Source organism: Camelus dromedarius, chromosome 3 (genome assembly GCF_036321535.1).
Source record: "Camelus dromedarius isolate mCamDro1 chromosome 3, mCamDro1.pat, whole genome shotgun sequence".
Lineage (NCBI taxonomy): Eukaryota > Metazoa > Chordata > Mammalia > Artiodactyla > Camelidae > Camelus > Camelus dromedarius.
In genome coordinates this window covers 40670729-40692195 of record NC_087438.1, presented here as the reverse complement: position 1 = coordinate 40692195, position 21467 = coordinate 40670729, and the positions used below count along the sequence as shown (strand labels likewise).

The 21467-nt window shown below is 38.7% G+C and overlaps 1 protein-coding gene across 2 annotated transcripts in view; it reads right to left on the bottom strand.

Annotated features, from left to right (window-relative positions):
* Window positions 1-4535: 4535 nt before the first annotated feature.
* Window positions 4536-21467, bottom strand: part of ZSWIM6 (zinc finger SWIM-type containing 6) — a 175341-nt gene continuing 158409 nt past the window's right edge. For both annotated transcript variants that reach the window (XM_031445781.2, XM_064480902.1), the window contains 7 exons: window positions 19880-20026; window positions 18527-18787; window positions 14711-14846; window positions 11639-11796; window positions 10851-11014; window positions 8880-8961; window positions 4536-7266 (listed from right to left, as the gene is read on the bottom strand). In XM_031445781.2, coding sequence (XP_031301641.2) covers window positions 6404-7266; window positions 8880-8961; window positions 10851-11014; window positions 11639-11796; window positions 14711-14846; window positions 18527-18787; window positions 19880-20026 — 1811 coding nt within the window. In that variant the 3' untranslated portion in view covers window positions 4536-6403. The remainder of the gene's footprint in view (window positions 7267-8879; window positions 8962-10850; window positions 11015-11638; window positions 11797-14710; window positions 14847-18526; window positions 18788-19879; window positions 20027-21467) is intronic.

The window sequence follows — 21467 nt, the reverse complement described above, 5'->3', positions numbered from 1 at the left end:
CACACTGAGTCACGAGACCTATGAACATGAATTGTCAAAACATTTTTCAGGTTTCACAGCTTATGTGGACATTTAGAAAGTATCATTCTTCACTACTCTTTCAATTTTTCTGCATGTTTGAAAATTTCTGAATAAAATGTTGAGAAAAGAAAAACAAGAAAAATAGAAGTAGGGATTAATAGGGATCATTAGTCCCTTAACTGGCTTTTAAGCAACTCAAGATTCTCCAAAATGTTTAAAGTATTCTATTCTTGCCAAAGACAGCACAAGGTAGGAGCAAGTCAATATATTCATAAGGCAATTAGATGTATATGGCTGCCTGCCAGTGGGCTATTATGGTTCCTGACAAAGAAGACACCAAAAATGATGCTTGCAAAGGAATTCTCAAATCCCTTAACCCCAATAAATTTCTTCTCTGGAATACCACACCCTAATAAATAAGACCCCCTGCGTGGCCATGTCTGTGCCCTGTGAACTTTTCCCTTATGTCAGGGGCCATGTCATGAGGGGGGTCCTCCTTGGGACTTTCCAAACTGGAAGTGAGGGAAGACAGCCCTTCTCTGACAGAGAGCTGTGAGATGTGAGGACCAGAAGCTCACTTCCTGTCTGTGGTGAAACTATTTTAAGAGCATGGAGTCACTACATAGAGAACAAAAATAAGAAGGGCTCGGAGGACTGAGTGCTAGAAGCAGCCACCATTTAGAAACTAGGAAGATGAGAAAGGACTGGCAAAGGTCTGTGTCACAGTCACGATTCAGTCAGGGAGATGAACGTTACAAGACTCTGTTTTGCATCAAATTATCTTCATTAACTTCCTGATCTTTCTCCTGAACTAACTCCTACTTGAAAGCTCCACTTGGGTGTCACAGGCATCTCAAATTTAACGTGTTCAAAATTGAACCAATCTTCGTCCCCCAGATTTGTCCCTGGCATCTTCTCTATTTCAGTTTACTGGCTACTTCTTCCTTCCAGTTGCTCAAGATCTAACATTTGGAGTTGTATCTGATGGTTCTCTTTCTCATGTGCCACATCTAGTATCAGGAAGTGGTTCAACCTTGTCAGACAGGCAGACTCTAGCCACTTGTCACCATCTCCAGATGCCATAGACCCCAATTTCTTGCCTAAATTGCTTGAATAGCCTCCTAATTTGTTTCTCTGCTTCCCTTTTGCCGTCCTAACCACATGGAGTCTCATCTCACAAGTCAGATCTTAAGATTCCCCACTCTACTTTGGATCCTTCAAACAAAAAGTAAAAATCTTTGTGATGACCTACAAACCCTCATAGCAATAAAAATTTAAAGGTAATTTTTATTCACTCCAACTTCCCTACTCTTTAGCCTTATCTCCTCCCTCTCTCTCTGCCCGCCTCACTGTCCCCTCACCCCATTCTGCCCCAGCCATGGTCCCTTTCCTTTGCGGATCTCAGACAAGGCAGGCACAGCCCCAAACTTCCGCTTCAGGGATTGGCACTTGCTGTTCTTTCTGCCTCAAAGACACAACTGCCAGATGTCAGCATGGTCAGCTCCCTCCCTCCCTTCCTCAGGCATACCTATTCCTATCTCACCACACCAGGAGTCTTCTCTGATCATTCTACCTAAAGTAGCACCCCTTCCTCTGTGTTCCCTTATAACACATATCTCTAGCTAATAAATTATGTATGTCTTCCTCCCACTTAGAATGTATACTCCATGAGAATGGGCATTTTGGGTTCATTACTTGTCTTAGCATCTGCAACCATGCCTATCAAATGGTAGGCACACAAAAGATGCTTCCTAAACAAGCCATTCAGAATCCTTCCAATACATCTTGTACTTCAGTCTTTTTTACCCTCAGCTACCTTGAATCCATCCTTATACTGGTGTAAAACAGTTCATCTTAAATTTTACCTCACTCACATTTCTTTCACTAAAATGTATCAGATTACATAATCATAATTTTTCCTACATCTTCCTGTCTTCTCACTGACCATTTATTAATTCCTGAAATAGCTGCCATTTAACAATTTTTTTTAGCAATTTGGGAAAAGCTCAGTTCTCCTTTGCTACTGTATTATACTATTATAATATTGTGGCTACAATTACATAATTTTTATTCAACTGACTTATTATTTGAAGGTCATGAAACATTCATTTACCCCTGCAACTGTAGCCTCTGTTCTCAAATGAAATCACAAATTGAGAGCAGTGAAATGCAGAATTCTACAGTCCAGGTTTCAATTAGGAACAAATTCTCTTAACTTTTAATTATCTAAGTGTGTCCCTTTTTCCCTTTCTCCTTCCTGCTATTCAAATTTTAACAATATCAGGGCTTTTTCTAGCATGGGTTCATTGGAAGGTAAGAAACACGTACATATCAAGTCAGCTTGTCTGTTTGACCACAGTTCTGACCAAGGAGTTGAAGTCATGGTGGTTGAAGAATGTTAGCTAAAACAGGGATGAGCAGTGTGAGTTCACTTGTCTGACATCCTTGGTCTCCATCTCTTTTCTAAAGGTCTCATGATAACGGTAAGATTTCACAGCAAAGATGGTCAATGAACACTGACAAATTTTTCATCAGGAAAAGATCTCAGACTCTTTACTAAGTCAAGTTACCTTCGTTCTTCTTTTGCTGGCATTCTCCTGTCTTTTTAGAGTCCACTTCATTATGAAATGCCCCAGTGTTTTAATGGACCCACGTGAATTTATATTTACCCTTAGGCAGCATCAGCTTTCAAAAAAGTAAGAATCAATTTGTAAAAAAGAACAAATCCTCATACCATTTTATAGTTTAAATTTTTATTTCTCCTTGTCATTAATTTTATTTTAATGTCACCATGGACTCATTTAACTTCCACCTATTGACTTAACTTTGACATTTGGAATCCACTGTTAAGACTGGATGTCAGAGAAACTTTTAAAATATTTCAAGGACAAAAATAATGTCATTTGCAGCAACATGGATGGACCTGGAGATTGTTATACTAAGTGAAGTAAGCCAGAAAGAGAAAGAAAAATATCATGATATCACTTATATGTGGAATCTGAAAAAATGAGACAAATGGACTTATTTACAAAACAGAAACAAACTCACAGACATAGAAAACAACCTTGTGGTTACCAGCGGGGAAAGCAGGGGGATAGAGGCATAAATTGGGAGTTTGGGATTTGCAGAGACTAACTAATATGTATAAACTAGATAAAAACCAAATTGAATATTGAACTATATTCAATACCGTGTAATAGCAGATAATGAAAAAGAATATGAAAAGAAGTTATATATATAACTGAATCACTAAGCTGTATGCCAGAAATTAACACATTGTAAACTGCCTGTACTTCAATTTTTAAAAAAGAAAAATATTTCAAGAGATTGAATTATACTGAAAATTGTAGCTTCAAAAAACATTTGTCAGTATCACTTCTGGGTATATATCCACAAGAACTGAAAGCCAGAGCATCAAAGAAGTTTTCTTTGTTTTCACAGCACTATTTTCACATCTGTTTTCACAGCAGCACTATTCACAATAGCCTACAGGTGGAAGCCACTCAATCGTTCAGTGATGGATGAATAAACAAAATGTGGCATTTACCTACAATGGAATACTATGCAGCTTTAGAAAGGAAGGAGGGAGGGTACAGCTTAGTAGTAAAGCGCATGCTTAGCATGCACAAGGTCCTAGGTTCAATCCCCAGTACCTCCACTAAGAAATAAATTTTAAAAACCTAATTCCACCCCCAAAAAAATAGAAAGGAGGAAAATCCTCTCACATGCTACATGGATGAACTGTGAGGACATCATAAGTGAAATAAGCCTGTCACAAGAGGATAAATACTGTAATAATTCCATTCATATGAGGTCTCTAAAGCAATCAAATTCATAGAAAGAAGAATGGTGGTTACCAGGGGGTGGGGAAAGGGAGAAAAAGCGGTTGTTTAACAAGTATAGAGTTTAGTTCTGTAAGATGAGGAAGTTCTGGAGATCTGCTTCACAACAATTTAACTATACTCGACAGTACTGAATTGTACACTTAAAAAATGGCTAAGGTAGTACATTTTATGATGTGGTTTTTACCACACACAAAAAAACCATTGCATCATTTTACATTTAGATCTTTGATAGAGATGGGGCAGGACAGATGTTTATTATATACAGCATTTACCCCTCACTGCAATTTCCTTTTAAACCACACACACACACACATACACACACAAAAACCTCTCACAAACTTCGCATTTATTAAATATATCAAGTACTGAGCATCTTAAATTATAGTTTATTAGGGAGGAATGACCAAGTGTACAGACTGAAGAAAAATTGGCTATTCTGTCTCATATTTTATCTTTGTAATTATCTGATTTACGTCTGTCTACTCCACTAAGCAGCTGCTAAGCTCCAGTGTCTGGTTTTATTCACTATTGTATCTCCAGGACCTAGAAAATAGTACATATATATTTAATGAACGAATATGGTACTACACACTTGGAGATTTGGTAATACCCAGGTCCAAAATCACCAAATTCAAGTGTAATTAGAGATATACCATAAAGGAGGCAGAATCAACTTTCAAAAAACTAATTTTAATCAAAACAAAAATTGTTGATCATTAACAAGTTTATAAAACAGTGATTTAGTTACATAAATAAATTGATATCAGTGTATCAAATCTTAATTACTTTCAACTTCATGAGCATGTTTACATGGGTGATGAAGTACAACCTTTTTTTTTTCTTTTTACCTATTATAATAAATAAAATGGAGCGCATGAAATAGTTCTTCTAAACAAAAATACCTACAAACATACCTCTAGCATGTTCTCTAATGAAGGAACAAGAGACACTGGACAACTTTTGCACCAAAACATAAAAATTGCTTTAAAAAGCACAAGGTTACAGAACCATCAGCTAAAGTAAAGACACTATACTGTAACCAAGGTTGGTATTTAATAATATAATGAACAGTTTGGTAGTTAGATCTCCAGTTTGGTTATTTTAAAGCATTAAGACAAGGCAAGATAGAAGGCTGCTTTTGTTTTGAGTAATTCTAGAGAAAATAAAATATATTTAAAAAAAAAGAAAGAAAACTGAAAAGTAGAACAGTCATACCTACACAACTTTCTGTCCTGCACAAAGTCAAAATACCTATGCAGAATAGATATATAATATATATAATGTTATTTGTGCACAAAGGTTAGCTTATTATTAGCTCACTGCAAAGGCGTAATGTATCATATGTCAATTGTTTTGGAAAACGTTTTGCGTTTGTGTCAAAAGGATATTTCTTTTAAGTTTCCTAGGCTAGGAGGCACGAACCCCAGTTCCGGCATACTGTATATTCTTAATGCTAAGGCTTGCTGCTCTGGCTGTGTATTTTGTTGTCCCTCTTTATTCTAGTGCCTGTTACAAGCATGTGTGGTGTAGTGGTTGTTGGTGGTGATGGTGTGTGTGTGTCTTGTGTCTGTGTGTATACATATATATGTATACATAAGTTGTATAAATATATATACATATATAGGTTCTCCCAATAGATCTCAGTCCAACCATGCAATCCAAAAGGTGGCTCTGCATAGATGCCCAGCATGAAGTTCACCGCCTGAGCCAACCCTGAAGCAAGGCGCACTTTTAGTCCTTCTGATAGGTTTTCTCTCAGTTTTTTTGTTTTTGTTTAAAACCAAGCTACTGCAGCTTCAAGTATTTTGCATTACATAGAATATTTTTTATAAATTAGTTAATGTTATATTTTCAATATTCAGACATATACTATAATATATATACAGTACAATAAATGCTCTCATTCTTTTTTTAATTTTTTTTTTGATAAATCCCTGAGAATGTATGTTGACAGTCGCTAAGTTTCCACATGCACAAGCATTGTGTGCCATGCTTCTGGACGAACAGCACTGCAAAGCCACGTGGGTCAGCCTTTTAACTATTAGTATTTCATTTTGTTGGTCTGTTTAAATATGCTGAAAATGTAAAGATGAGTTACAAAGGAGTAAAGCTGAATCCATTCGAGGTACTTATCACAGGATGGAGGTGTTTTGTTTGGTTTTTAAAGCCATTTCAATTTTTTTTTTGAGGCTGTGAACGTATACAGAAAACAGGAGAGCTATGTGGACTTTTGCCACTTGACAACATATACTCAGTGTAAACCAAACCTTTTTAACCTCTCTCTCATACAAAACCGAAACAAAACAAAACAAGAATTTAAAAAATACAATATAAGGGAAAAAAAAGAAAAAGGGAAAAAATAAAAACACACAAACTTTCACAACATGACAATTTAGTCTGCAAACGCAATATAACTATACACATATAATACCGGTGTGGCTCTGTTCTTTAAGTTAAAAAGGGTACAAAGGCAGGCTCAAGTAAAAACAAACCGTCCCTCCCATCCCCACCCCCCACCCCCATTCATACAAGTTCTATCAACCAAACCTCTCCCGAACCAACATCATCAGTTTCTTTTTGCCTTTGTAGATTTGTTTCAGGTTGTCGATAAACTGTGTAAACTGAATGTGTCCATCATGCGCCATCAAGAAGGTCTCTCGGGCCTTGCTGAGGAACTCTATGAACTCACTATAGTGCCGAGGACTGATGTGTGTGAGCCGTGAGTGCGTCGTGTTGATGTAGGCCCCAATCGTGGCATCCAAGAGCTGCCTCAAGGGGGCTTTGTCCAGTGACATGAGCTTACCAGAGTTCCTCCTTCCATGAAGTCCCACCATGCCAGGAGTGGTCAGAGTGCATCTGCGCAGAATGTCTGACAGTACCGTTGCACACTTGACACTCTTGACCACCAGAGGTATTATAGCCGCGAGCTCATTTTTACCAAGGGAGTGGCTGAGCGCACAGGCCCACAAAACATCATTAATGGCAGGGTGCGTGTCCTGATTGTAGCTCAGGTTGAGATGGGTCATGGCCAGGGTGGCCAGCTTGTAGGCCCTCATGGGGTACCCGCGGTGCTCCATGTACCGTGCTATCGTAAAGAGCTGAGTGTAGCTCATGCCGGTGGTAGCAGCGTCGAGAACAATTTGGTACGCTGTCTCAAAAGCTATGTGATCCTTTTCACACAGGGTCAGCGCAGAGAGGGCACAGTTCTGAGGGTCCTTCATGGCGCACTGCAATGCGAGTGTCCGGGCACTGCTGGCCAGCTTTTCCTGCTGGTGGCAGTCCAGGTGGAGGCGAACGATGGTGCTGTTGGACATCACGGTGGTTGCAACAATACTTGTGGCCTCTGTGGGAGTAAAGAGCGTGAACCAGCTCTGCATGATGCTGTCCAGGGCATAAACACCTGCACGGAACACAGAGAAGCCCTATTACTGACGGGAGGCTGCCCAGAGGTCTCGCCTTGTTTCCACTTTATAATCGATGCTTACATTGTTAACCATCACAGGACACGAGGTAGGCCAGAAAATCCTGTAAGGTAACGTGCCTGGGAGCAACCTTTTAGAATAAGGTTATTATAGATTGTTATTCAGTGAAATGCCTGAAAGGAACATGAACTTCCTGCAATAAAGAACTAATCCTCTCGGTAGCTGGGATTTGCACTGTGCCGCTGCTTGCCTGCCATTTCAGACAATGGCTTTTTGCTAATGAGTTCTAGTTCACTGGGGCCTCCCGTCAGTTACCCACTACAGAATCTGAGTCAGAGAAACTACCACCCTTGCCAAAACAGGGAGTTTTTATGCAGTGTGTGTGTGTAAGTTTAAAGTACAAACAATGCAAAATGATAAAACACACAAAGAAGCAGGAAAATGTGACCTATAATCAAGAGAAAAAAGTCAACAGAAGCAGACATACAGATGACTCAGATGTTGAAAAAGGCTGGCAAGGTCTTTAACCATTTTAAGTACACTGACCTAATATGCTTCAGCTGTAGGAAAATCCTAAATGTGAGCATTTAAAGAGAAGCTACTAAATCACAGAGAAATTCAGCCTATGTGTTGGTGCAGGAGTAGGGAGCTGGGTGGCAGTTTTTGAAGTGGTATTATCTTTGTATTGCTTCACTAAAGCATCACCTCAATAATCTAAACATAATTTTCATAGTGAGACCAGTTTCCGTTTTTCCAGAATAACAAACCATTACAGAATAAGAAAAGAAAACTAACAAGAATGCTTTTACAGTATCTGCTGTGTCAGTTATCTACACACTGAGGTGGCAGCGTCTTCTCAGCAAGTGGTGTGTATCCTTTTCTGATGCAAATAGGAAGACGACAGTTTAACTAACATTTACTTTAAACAGCCATCATTTCATTTGTCCTGGCATTCTCGTTTTTTCTAACATACTGCTGCAGAGAGGAAACAGTTGGCTGAAGGGTCTCACAAATTACACCTAAGGGCAACCAGGGGATCTTATGGCTACGAAAAACTCTCCCACATCTGAAACCTCACCTAAACCACACCCAGTGGCCGTTTCTCTACTGGATACCATGATGAATGCCCTCAGAAGATGAAGAAAAAACTCAGTGCAACCAGGTAACTTTACATAATTTTCATTAAAGTGTACTGACCCACTAAACCACAGTCTCAAGTTACTTTCAAAGATGGTTTCTAACCTACCAGAGAGTCACTCTGGCACCCTTTAATATAAAACCATAAACTTTTATCACAAAAAGTTACTAAAAGCACCTTAAGAATGACAGAACAACTGAATAAAAATTATTTACTCCATGACGTAGTCCATTTTAAGTAAGGGGTTGGAGCCCCACAAATGTGAGAGGAACAATGCAAGTGTGTATTACTGAGGCTGCAGGTGAGGGTTGGGGGAAAGGAGCCCCTGTAGGTTGCTAGAAGGGCAGGAGCCTTGGCAAAGTCAGGGTCAAAGAGTGAAGGTGTTCCTTGTGTATCTGGAAATGACAAATCTGGCGATGAGTCCCCCGGAAAAGCCCTCCAGACTGTACCTACCCACTTCTGTAGCACACGTTACCAGCCACCTCACCATCTCCCGCCGTCGCCAATTTAAGGTTGACAGTGTCATTCGCATCACCTGTGAAGACAGGATAACAAGATGTTTTGGAAGATTATCCTATATCAATGGAAAAAAAAACCCAATTCATTCCAAGGAATGAAGTAGTGGGCACTCTCTACTACCAGGAGGAGGGACAGCCTTATCTGGAGCAAAGCTCTGAATATGAATTTGGATTTGTCCACTGCTCCCTGGCTGGCCTTGCCCCAGCCTGGGGGGCAGGAGGTCTTGTTCTGCCCTGGGTGGGCTGACTCCCCAGATGCGGCATCCTGGGCAAGGCAGTCAGTGTGCCACTGCTCCCATCTGTAAAAGCAGAGGGCTAGACTGGCACATGAAGCACAGTCCCTGCCCTCTTCTCCTCCCCAGCTTTAACAGTCCATGGGTCTAAATACCTGAGGCATCTCATGATTAATTCTGCCTAGGAACCCTCAGTTGGCAAAGAGGTATTTAAAAACAATTAAACACAATTGTTTTAGTCATTCCTTCAGGCTTTGGTTGCTCCTTCCCAGATTATGATGACAACCTCAACTCTATGGAAAGAATTCACCTTTGGCATCATTAGTGATGTGATTTTGTTTGTCACTTTCTAATAAGAGATTCCAAGATAAAATTAACTATCTCTTCTTGCTTTCTTCATTCTTTAAGATTCAAAACAGCTAGGGACTTAACAGTCCTGAAGCCTTGGAAAGGCCCTACATGTAGGGCTCCTTCCTGGGTTCCAGAAAGAATGAGGCAGGGAGTAAGCTCTCAGTAATCTTGCATTTATCAAAAAAAAAAAAAAAAAAAAAAAAAAAAAATCTGCCAGAATTCCATATAACCAGAAAGCTTGTGTTAATGGCTCTTTCTACATCATACTTTTAAAAGGGAAATGATGATAACAAAAATAAGCCAAATAAGAATTTGGGGGGGGTGGTTAATTAGGTTTGTTCATTTATTCTTTGAATGGAGATACTGGGGATTGAACCCAGGACCTTGTGCATGCTAGGCATACACTTTTACCACTGAGCTATATCCTCCCCACCAAGAATTTATTTTTTAAAAGAAACTTCCAAAATGTCATTGTATAGCTTAAATGCAGTCTCCCATACCCTCAGCTTGTACAGTATTCCATGTGGGAAGTGCATATTCCTGAAATCCAGTTCTTTAACCTTATTAATCACTGTAAAGAGAATCCATAACTAGAAAACCATATGAATCATCTAACTGGGGCTTTCTAGTCCCCATACTGTAGGCAATTAGAAGATAACAGTTTCTTTCACTGCTTTTTAAAAGGGTGGGATGTGGATCACAAATGTTAACAGAGATTTACTGAGAAAAGTAGAAATATAAACTTTACAGCTCCTGGTTTATAAAGAAATCTTTTTAGACACTTACAAGGACTAAGTCAAAATGTCCTGGGTCCTGTGTCTAAGCAGGCCTGCTGAAGCTGAAATTGGACCCTGGCCCAGGCCCTCTCCCTTCACCTAATTTTCCCAGGGTTATAAAAAGAAGCTAGAACTATCCAGCTATTATGAAAATGCAAACATCAATAAAAATCCATACTTTCTCTAAAAATTTAACCCTAATAACTGAATCTTTATTACACATGAGAGCTTTATTTTATTTAAATCTCTCACTAGCAATAATTCTTCTTCATTCATTAAAGGAGAAACGGTGATCTTAAGGCTCTAATTCAGAAGACACAAATAGGGTTTCTAACTGTACAGTCCTGCACATCGGGCAGCAGTCTGTCTGGTTCAGCCAGGAATGACCACGGCTGTGATGCACAGTACTCTCCTAAAGTCCGACAGAATGTGCGCCAAAGAGTCACGAACCTGCACTAAAAAATCCAAACAAACAGCAACAACCCTGAGAATGGTGCCTTTACTGAGCAGGTATTGGTGCCCCGAGAAAGACCACCAGTCACATACCTGCAGGCCCAGCTCCAGAGACACTTTCAAAAGAGTGATGTCTGGCAAACTGTCCATGAGAGTTGCTATTTTAAATGCATCCTGGGCAAGCTTGAAGATGTGGGATGAGGAGTGAATGTTTTTCTGAATGGATTCTAATACTGTTTCCAGCCTTCGAACATCACCTGCCATGAACAAGAAAAAAACAAATCAAAGCAAAGCAAGGCAAAGCAAAAAAAAATTATACAACCAGACACACACACATATACATACACACACACACACAAAGGAAACAAAACAAAAAGCACAAGTTAATTTACCTGAAATGTTCCCAGGTGGCACAGATGTTATAATTAATGTCCCAAGGTTACTGCAATACCTGTGAATCTCGGCTTCACAAAAAAGATACACCGAGACACACCCTCAATGACTAAAATCACATGTGAACCAGAGCCAATATGAGATAGCAACTAGTTGCCTAGTTCCAACCTAATTACTTCTGGTGAATATTTCAGGAGTAAAAAACGTAACCCAACTTTTTAATCGTCTTCTGGAGCTCACCCACCATTTACACGGCATGGTAACTAAAACCGAACTCTGCCAGCAGCAAGTTTAATGATGCAGTTTAAATAAGGAAAATGCTGGCTCAAATAAGCAGCACCTATTTAGCCTCATAAGCAGACACCTAAAGAAAAGGATCCCTTACAACATTAGCACGACTATTGATAATTTGATGGAAAACGTGACCCTTTAAAGAAAAAAAAGGTAAACTAACAAAATAATTATGAGGCCTCCAGACAACCCAGTACCTTTGGCTGCAGTTAGCATGGTGGATGCCAGCTCACACTGCTGGGATTCTATGTGGCTTAGGGTGAACCAGCGAGGGTACCGGTTGGGAACAACTGACGCAATGTGGTGTGGGCGGGTGAGGTCTCCAGTTGGAGCAGTAGATTCCAACACTAGCAACCTGTAACGACAAGAGAAGGCAAGTGGTTCCTGGTTATCACTTGTCCATCACCTTGGCCACAGGGACTGGCGAGAAGCCGGAGGAGGGGTAGATGCTGGGAGAGGTCGTTCAGGTCTCTGGTGCAGGAAGAGCTGCTACAGCTATACCCTGCTGTCTGGATGCCAGTCACCTCGTTAACTGCTCATTACCCAAACCTAAGAGATTTCTCTTCTCTAGCATCATTCAGAAAGTGGCAGTATTCAAGGAAATTAAGATGGGTAACAATAGAGAGGTTTGAAATAAAATTCAGTTTGCTGTAAAATGTTTGAAACTTATCACTCATTAAAAAATAAAAATCAAGAAAAACTTGATAGTGACGTGGATGTTTAAGACTGAGATTACAACAGTCAGGGATCAGTGGATAGCTGCAACAAATAAGCTTAACTTATTAAAACAAGAGGGGAAGTAAAACAAAAATGACTTCCTTTCAACATATTCATACTTCCTGTGGAGTTAGTTCCTTACTGCTTCAGAAATTTGTAATTAGAACATGTTCTACCAGTCATAGCAGAGATGACAAATGCAAATGATCCAAGTATTTGTCCCCTGACAGTCTTGCACAAATTCAGCATGATTTCTTATTTCACTCAATCTGTCTTTAAGAATATGTTGACAAATAAAGAACAATTATTGAAGATGAAGCACATGCTTGGTCTCTTCAGATATAAGCATGGAAGAGATTAGTAGAGGGGTTACAACTACAATTCCTTTACAATCATCAAAACACTGACCTTCACTCAAGTAGACCAGTGTTAGGGACGATGGAATAAGGGCTGGGGAGCTGGAGAAGTTAGCAGGGTCAGGGTGGGAGGCTGAGCTTGGGGCCCCACCCAAGAGCAGTTATTGCTCTGGTAAGCCAGATGCCTCACTGCCTTTTCTTTTTATCTCAGGACAAAGAGATGCTAGCATTAAACTGTGGCAATTAAGTAATAAGGATTTTGGTGGGATTGCTATTTAGTTTTTTTAAAAGCCCGGAATGTCCTTGTATTCACAGGCAGATCTTTCCAGAGATGCTGTAGAGGAAATAGTCAATATCCCTGGAAAGATGAGGAAATGATTGCTGAAAATGCCCTTCCTCAGCACCCCCACCTTTCCAGAGAGACTAAGAAGCCAGTAAGCGCCCTGTCTCTTTTCCGTCCTGTTCCCCTGTCTGCCTCGAGATGCTCTAGTAGTTCCCAGCACGTCCCTTCCACAGCAGTCCTTTGGCTGGGGGCGTGGTGGCAGGCAGAAGACAAGAGGTGGAAAATGATTCCCCTGTGCCCTGCAAGTATCCGCCCCGCACAAACTGCCTTGGCAGCTCTGAAGGGCGAACATAACGAGGTTCTGAGTGTCAGAAAAGCAAGCCTCCCCACCTGGCAGATACCTTCACATAAGCCAGAACCACAGAGAAACCCTATGCCATTTTACCCTGAAACTCTACAGGAGTCGGAGCAGTAGCACCTAGCGGCATCATAGCGTTAGCATCCTGCCCTTTACCAGGGGAGCAGAATCCTTAGGATGTGAGGAAGTGTAGAGCTGAGCGTCTGTCTTCATCTGACAACTTACATTTCAGCTGCCAAAAATGGGAATAGGAACTTACTTATAAAATTGTACTCTAAGATAAAAACCAAGTGGTATAAAGTAATTCGGTGCAGCACTTTGGGTTATGTTAGTTATTCATTTATTTTTTGGTATTTTAAAAGTAAAAGAGAACTTTTAAGGCTTCTCTAATAGGTTCATGAGATTTCATGTTGCTAAGGAAAGCATGTCAAATTAGTCAAATTAAAGGATGTCAGCCACAATACACAGACACACACACACTATTGCTGCATAAAAAAGAGGCCTTCTGAGATTTTTAAGCTACCTCCATACAGGTAAGGATTTGTTTCTGAATCCACTGCACTGGCTGCAGACATAGGATCTTTGATGAAATCTTCTGTGGGGTCAAACTATTCTCCAGCACTTCAGTCTTTTAGGGCTGTATATGGTTTGTCTTTAGGTGACAATAACAGGGTCTAATCTGCACTTTAGCAAAGTGTTAATTTTTAAAAAAAGAAAAAAGGGAAAAAGCTCACATTTTAACAAAGGTGGATATTCCTTTCAGGTCCTTTAAGAAGCTACATATAAGATGTAAAAAATATAATCTTGAGTTCACTAAAAAATATTCACCTAGAACAAATCTGTGATAAAAATAACTATTTGGTGAACTGACTTTAAAAAGAAGGGAGAAAACAGGTCAGTGGCAGAGAACAACATATTCTAATCGTTATTACTGAAAAGGAGGGACTGAGAGGGCAATGGAAACAGTCAAAGGTGAGACGAGCAGATCCTGGAAGTCCCCCAAACAGTGAAGCCTTCAGCACTATACACAGCGCCCCCCTTGCCCCACGCTCCAGCTGAGCGCAGTGGTGTTTTGGCGCTAAGATAGCCTTCCTACACTACAGCTGGAATGTGTGATTACAGCAGGTGTGAAGGGCTCCCTCGATTATTATATTCAGTCAAGTATATGTATTATTTACTACTGTTTTCAAAAATCAAAACAGTGACTTATTTGGAAGATTTCAACTGTTGCTGCCTTGTGGTTAAACTTGGCCTGAAACTGTTCTCTATTCCCAAATTCTAGCTTCAAGAAAAAGGAGGATAAAGCCACCATGAGCATATGTGTAACAGCTGTCAAGAATACCATTCTTCCCTTACTTTAAAACAAAGGCCAAACAAGCCAACAAACCACCACCATCATAACCCAGAAAGCATGAATAAATAGTTTCTTTAGCTTTTCTGCTGCCTCTAAGAAACACGAATGAATGAGAAACGAATGAATGAGAAGTCAGTTAACAGCCATTCTTCCCAGTGGGGAACTGGGCTGCCTCTGCCCGGCTGGGCTGTGAGTACGTACCGCATTGCTCTCAGTGCAATTTTGTATGCCAGTTCAGCATCATGAGGTAGGAGAGAGGTGAAGAGATACTTGGCAAATGTGTGCATTGGAACGCTCTCCCGATGGATTATTTCACCTAAACCGCTATACGGTCCGGCTGCAGGAAAAGAGCACACACATTTTACATTCCTAAGACTTATTGTAAAGTATATTTTAAAAGTTTTATGTAAAGTTACATCATAAACAATGCTAATCTAGTTAAGAATGTAATCTAAGTGACATAGTAGAAAGGAATACAATTCTTGGTCAAAAATGATTCTACAGGATATTGTATCCAATATTGAATTCACTTCAGGAACGATGCCCTGTACCACAACTAAAAGAAGAATCACAGAGCTAAGGGGTGAAGCTTTTTCATACTATAATCGCTTCAGAGAAAGAAACCCTCTGAAAAGCATGAGACCTCACTGAATTTAAGAAAGAGCCTCTCTCAATGTGTGATATCTGAGCATCCAGATTTTCAGATGCACAGATGACTCTACAGCTTAACTTTGGAACCTGTCCAAGATCTGATCAGGCTCAAGGGGACAGACAAGCCAGGTTTCCAGAAAAGAATGCTCTGCCCCAGGGAGGAGGGATGGGGAAGATTCTGAACCACAAATCCCAATACAAAGACTTTAAATATTGTTGCTTCTAATAAGCAGAAATAGATATTAATTCTTAGTGATTAATAAAAAAAAATAGTTATCCATTTAATACTTAAAGAAAAAAGTAACTGGAAAGTTACTACTATTTGGGCTTCAAAAGGCAAACTTTAAAAGGGAAATTACATTTAAGCTGTCAAAATTCATCTCTTAGTAAATTAAGACAGGCAGAGAGGCAGAGCTGACTTCCCCTGTGCGCGCTCTGAATTTATCCTAAGAAGGGCAATACCGACTTTTAAAATAAACTCTGAAAGGAAACCACAGTGGTTAGTTCAACGACTTTCCGCTTAGGTACTTTGAGGTTTAGTTACTGTAAAGTGTTTAATAAATTAGTTTCCATGTCACCTTTGGGTAACATCGGTTTCATGATTTCTAGAATTATGAACCATGACACTGCTGCTCAAAGGACATAATACATTTGTTTTCCATGTGAAAAACCAGCCTGGTGAAGAGTTTAGAATGCAAGAAAATGCAGCTGAGAAAAAATTGTGAGAGGAATTACTGAACTGGGCACTGAGTAGGAGCATGATATATTTTAGATCATTCTAACAAGTTTTAACAATTTCGTTGTTTTGTTTTTTGATTAGTATTTTTGAATTGTTCCTTATTTAAGTACTTTTAAAGTCATATAAACAACTGACTTTTTAACTAGACAAACTAAAATCTATCCTAGATTTCTAATTTTACCAAATCTATTCATCTTTTTTTCTATCTTGTAGGACATTTTAAAATGTTTTAGTGATCTGATATTCTTCAACAGTTGATATAGCATTACAGTTTTATCTTTAGTCCATATAATGAGGCCAAATTACTTAACTTATTATAGACTGAATGTCTGCCCTTGCCCCAAATACATATGGTAAAGCCCCAACCCCCACTGTGACTGTATTTGAAGACAGGGCCTTTATAGAGGTAACGAAGGTTAAATGAGGTCATAGGGTGGGGCTCTGACCTGATCTAACAGGAGTTTTAAGAGACATCTGAGAAAGTGCTCTCTGTCTGTCTGGTGAGGGCACAGGGAGAAGGCAGCCATCTATAAGGCAGAAGAGGACACTCCCCAGAAACTGAATTAAACAGCACCTTGACCTTAGACTTCTCAGTCTCAAGACTGTGAAAAATAAAGTACTGTTGTTTAAGCCACCTAGTCTGTACCATTTTTTAATGGCAGCCTGAGCAGTCTAAGACACTAACTCTTACTTTATTAAGGATAATTATAGCAAACTTAAATATTACCCATCTTCATTTCTCTTCCATTTCCTTTCAATATTTCCCTTAAATCATCAGGTTCCCTTTTTGTACTATGCAGGGAAAGCCAGAATATATAATTAACATAATGACACCTCTCAACAAGCAAGACATTCAGTCAGGTATCACAGAATTAACTTGTGGATTAATTATCAGCGTAATCTCTGAATTCCAGGGTACTGAGTAGTGAAAAATGGAAATTTGGTATCAGTGTTTCCCAGAAGTGCTTTTCCAATATGCTAATTGGTCCAATATGCCAATATTGTGTCCAGTCAGCAACAATACAAGGTTATTGCTTCCTCTTTCTTCACAAAGAACGTGGTGCCCTAGGGTAGTCAGCTCAGTCATGGAGTGCTCATCTCTTGGAATTTATAGATGGCTTGGCGTCCCCTTGGACTCCTTCCTGTCCTGCACCACCCACCTTCTGTGGGCTTAGCCAGGTTGGAAAAGGAGAGGAGGCTGGAGTGAGTCAGAGGCACTCCTTATGGGGCACAGTTCTCACTACAGCATTTAATAGGAAGGTGTGGACTAATCGAAGGCTAAGACAAAGTTAAAAAACATTTATGAATAATGAACACTAAGACATTTAAAAAGGTAAGCAATAAATAGATACCAAACACTGTCAACTTTGAAAGACACACATCCTCTTCCTTTCCTTCAGGATAATGAAATCAAAAGTCAGTTACCAAGAGTTACTAAGAACCAGCAGAAAAAAAGTTCATGGCTAAATGATATTGCTTTTATCAGAAGGAACTATACGAGGAGACTAAAACAGTAATGAAAAAATCCAAATCACGTGAAATTTGCCAAGACAGGCTTTTACCTTTAGAAGACAAAAAAAAAAAAAAAAAAAAAAAAAAATTCAGGAGTGCATCAAAAAAATTTTAGGGATTTTTACCAAAATTAAGCATGTTATTCAGATGATTTTCCCTTTAAGATGTACTTGTAAAACATATAAATGTATAATATATTTTTTGAAAATACTTTTTCATATAGATCTTTAGCTTTGGACAAATAAAAGAGGTTTTGAAATACTATTTTCTCTAAATCCATTCCCTATACATAGCTGTTCTGAATATAAGATGAAGATACCATACTTTATGAGCCTATCACAGAGAATTTCACAGTAATAACACACATGTGCCTGAGAGACAGAAGCAATTTAAAAAATTGACATCACCTAAATCTGTGTAAAAGATTAAGCTACCACACTAATTACACTTATTCTTTCCAAGAAAAAAATTATTTTTAATAATGCCAGATAAAATTTATTAGGCCTTTAGCTCTTGACCTTATAAAAAGAAAAAAAAAAACTAAACTTTGTCTTAGCAATCCTATGAAACTTTTAACTTGATGAAATATACACCTAATGAATCTCTGAAATAATCAGTGCAATGGAAATTCACTCCTGCAGTCTTTGGTCCTTTATTAGCATGTGCAAATTATATATTCAAATCCAGACGTCATGTAACAGCCAACAGGTTGGAGGAATGCCAACCAATTTCCATTTTATCATTTAATTGATCGAGCAAAGAGGAATATGGCCACCAGCAATAATGCACTAAATATCAAACTTCCATTTATCTCAGGAACAACACAGACTAAATAAAAACAGTCCTTTACAAAGCTTGGGTCATGTAAATGTGGCTTATTTCTAACAGCTTATCTTACATTACCACCTAAATCAAATGATAAACATCTCAACCTCTGTACTTTTTGATTAAGTGACACTATTTTTGAGAAAATGAACATGCCTATGACACTCAGTGACCACACCGATCAAGATAACAACCATATTAAACACATTCAAATAGTATTCCCAACATAAGAAAGCTTGGCGCCAAAATAAAATGGGCTAAACAAGTGGAAAAGTTCTTTATCACAATACCTTCTAATAGGAAGACTGCTTGCTTGCGAAAAATTTTCACCAGTGTGTCATCCAATTCAATTTCCTGAAGCTTGGAAATGAGCTGCTCCTCATTCCTGCAAACCTTCTCTTGGGTGTACAGCCCATCAGGCATGATCCGCTGCTGTCCCAGCCCTATCAGGGCCACTTCCACAGCTAGCGTCAAGTAGGATTCCCCTTCTTCTAAGAATTTGTGTGCAGGTAGACGCTGGTATTCCAGAGACTTGCACTGTCCCAAACTCTCTGTCACAAAGGAAATCAGAGTTCAAAAACTACTGCAGGTACTCTGATAGGTACAATTATTTATTTTATCCAGTACTCTTAAACTAATTATTGACTTAATTCCAAGAAGGCCAAAAAAACCTTTCTTAGGTTAAAGTGCATAGTTTTCCAGTATCTTTTAAAAAATGACCAAGAATGACTAAATATGTATATTCTGGGGGATAGAATATTACAAATATTTTTCCCATTAAAAATGAATCAACAAAGAACATTATAAATCTAAGAGATACTAAGAATACTTAAGAGTGAAAAACTCTTAATTCAGTAAGAGTAAAATTATGTGATGAATACAAGTTGCCAATTTTTTAAAGCCATTTTAAAAAGTCAATTTTTAAAATGCCATTTTAAGGCATTTAAAAAAAATTCCATACTTTTATCACAATGTTGTATATTATAATAAAAAACAGTAGTGAACACAACATCTGTAACCCAATTTCATGGTCCTTTTTGTTATCAAAGAGTCATCGAGTATCATAAGAGAAAGATTCTTGGAGCATTCTCTAACTCTGTTGTTTCTATCAGAAATTTTTAACAAACTTCAACTGTCAAACTCCCAAGGAAAGTGAATTCAGAGTCATAGCTTTCACCCTCCTGATAGAGTGTGGGTCACCCATAATCCATGAAGGCAGTCACCACAGGAAATATGGAGGGGCAAGACAGATAACCCTCCAAGCTCACCCAGCCATGGGAGCAGCAAAGGGACATTCCTTCTTCCCTCCCACATGATGCACATCCTAATTTTATATTTTTATGCTGGAAAATAGTCACAAATGCAGATAAATGCCTAGATGCACAATCACTGACTAGAAGAGAGTAAGTATTTTTAGGTTCTTGACACATGCTGCCAACCGTCAACTCTAAGACTTTTCCCAGTTTAGAGAAGCCTGCCTGAAAAGTGTGAGTGCACCCATTTCCTTGTGCTCTTCCTAACTGCTAAACATTGTTAACTGCATGGATTCATAAAACAAACTGAAGAAAAACACCAAGCAATGACCAATGCCATTCAAGGATTAAGGGGAAAAAAGCACATGAGACAAATGTCAATGGTTTTACCTGTAAAGTCTGAGAACCCAGGGAAGCTTTCATCATCAATGCGGCAGGCTTCCATAAGACTGCTGAAAAGAGTGCCTACAGGGTCCAGGGGGTGTCCAACCCAGCCCTCCAGATTGGTTATTGAGGTTATGCTTTTATGGGGTAGCTCTGTGTGAGACAAGGGAATTGAGGCATGGAGAGAAGCAGAGGGAAGAGAGGCTTTACCATTTAACAGCAGCATCCTGACAATACTAAATTTAGTTCAAAATAACTCTTCAATTAAAACACAAAGGTACATAAAACAAAATCCCCAACTTGTGAACTATTTTAAGTTATAATGGCTCATATGCAAATCAGTATAAATGGTACTAACTTCCCAGGACAGCTCTCAAACACCTATTTAATTCATGTCTCCAGGATACTTGCTTAACATTATTACATACACTATTAAGTTATGTTGTATGAGGAAAAATGAATTCTAAATTTTCACCTGAGAAGCCAAGGATAACTCTCTTCACCTCCTAGGAGTGGCTTTAGAGAGAATGAAGGAGTACCCCTGGAATTATCATTGGATAACTCAACAACTACATTAAGAAGATACTCTCAGAGCCAGTGCTCCCCAGGTCATCTAAAATGGGAGTCTGGAGGGCAACTGCAGCCTGGCTCAGACTTGGACCTCTCCTATGAATATTACTAAATTACTCCCCTATCACATTATAAAAGTCTTTCTTATCATGGATCTGTAAGCCATTTAAAAGAAGACCTTTGCCACAAATGGGAACTATAGCAGAAGATAATACGTAATTTGGATGAAAGATATCCTTTTCATTTTCTTCACAGAATGTTCGCACTTTCAAATTCTTAAATTAGAATGCTGAGAAAAAAGCTGCAGATATTTTAGGATATATTCCATTGCTGTAATTAATCAATATTTTACATCTAGGTGTCTTCTAAAGACATAAATAATAGTAGCTCCTTCTTAAAGGAAAATAAAATAAAATCGATATACAGTATAAACTATACAAGAAAAAAGGTGGCTTGTAAATAGCTAAGGAGACATTCCACAAGTCCAACATTCCTTTAGAAGTCTTCTGTTTTAGACTATCAACTATCAGTACATAAAAATGAAGCATGGCCTAGCACAACTAAAATTTATAGAAGCTGGGTATGAGATTACTTGGTATCTTTCCCTTCAATTTCTGTCACTGACTTTCATACACAAAACCAGTAGGAAAAAAGAAACATGAGCATTACTCTTAGGAACAAGTCTATTATAATACAGACTTATGGTGATCATTTCAAAACATATAAATGTGGAATCATTATGCTGTACACCTGAAACTAATGTCAACTGTATCTCCATTTTTTAAAAAAATCTGACATGTCATGCCAAATAATATTGAAAATGTACAAGACATTCATTTACAAATCTTAGCCACGTAACAAATAATTGTTATAGCAATTTGTAATTTTAACAGTTATAAAAAACCCATTCTTTATGGACAAAAAAAAAAGGGAAAGATACAGGTATAGATATGTAATGCTAGCAAACTATAGTCTGAAATTAAAGTTTTCACTTCTTGCAGGACAAAAGAGAAATGAGTCTAGG